The sequence below is a fragment of the Chlorella variabilis genome, assembly GCF_000147415.1.
Source record: "Chlorella variabilis unplaced genomic scaffold CHLNCscaffold_150, whole genome shotgun sequence".
NCBI classification, from domain to species: Eukaryota; Viridiplantae; Chlorophyta; class Trebouxiophyceae; order Chlorellales; family Chlorellaceae; genus Chlorella; species Chlorella variabilis.
In genome coordinates this window covers 5,635-6,355 of record NW_005434965.1, presented here as the reverse complement: position 1 = coordinate 6,355, position 721 = coordinate 5,635, and the positions used below count along the sequence as shown (strand labels likewise).

The following is a 721-nucleotide window of genomic DNA, read 5'->3' as shown; positions in this document are numbered from 1 at the left end:
GTGCAGGTCGCCTGCGGGGGGGGAGGAGGGGGGGCAGGGGGGCAAGCGTGTGAGCGCAGGGATGGGTGTGGTCAGGCATGGTGCCATGCTGTCGCCTCTGCCGCCGCCGCAGGCAGGCAGCAAGGCTGAGCAGGCTGAGCGGGAGGCATGCCTTCTGGCGGGCCCAGCAGCGACCCCCTGCAGCCACACACCCCCGCGTGCGCCCCCAGAGCTCACCTGCCAGCTGCAGCCTGGCGCGCCCGCGCAGTGGCCCCCTCACCAGCTGGCGCAGGTTGCTGCCCTGGCAGCGCCCCCAGAACCAGTCCACCAGCCAGCTGGGGCAGTGCTGCACCAGCACCACCTGGTCGCCGGGGCCAAGCCGCTCCTCGGCGATGCGCGCAAAGTAGCTGCGGGGCGTGCGGCGGGGCGGGGCAGGGCAGGGTCGGGCGGGGCGGGACGGGGAGGTTTGCGGCGGCGTGCATGCAAGCGCGCCGCGACTGGCGCGGCGGCGCTTTATCGCGCCACGAAAGCGGGCCAGCCGGACTGCCGCCTGCCGCTCGGTGCCCGACCTGTACCGCCGCGCCCCGCCCATACCGCCGGTACCACCCGTACCGCCCACCTGTACTGGCACATGTCTATGTCGTCCTCCAGCGCCAGGTCCAGCCCAAACAGCCACCAGCCGTGCGGCAGGCGGATGGCAAAGTAGCTCTTCTCCTGAGGCATCAGCCAGCCGCCCAGCCAG

The 721-nt window shown here is 73.2% G+C and overlaps 1 protein-coding gene across 1 annotated transcript; it reads right to left on the bottom strand.

Moving 5' to 3' along the window:
• Positions 1-71: 71 nt before the first annotated feature.
• CHLNCDRAFT_136265 (hypothetical protein) lies at positions 72-702 on the bottom strand (the record flags this gene model as incomplete). Its single annotated transcript, XM_005842648.1, has 3 exons — positions 72-97; positions 217-386; positions 599-702. 3 exons carry the CDS (start codon positions 700-702, stop codon positions 72-74), a joined length of 300 nt encoding a protein of 99 aa, XP_005842705.1.
• Positions 703-721: the final 19 nt, after the last annotated feature.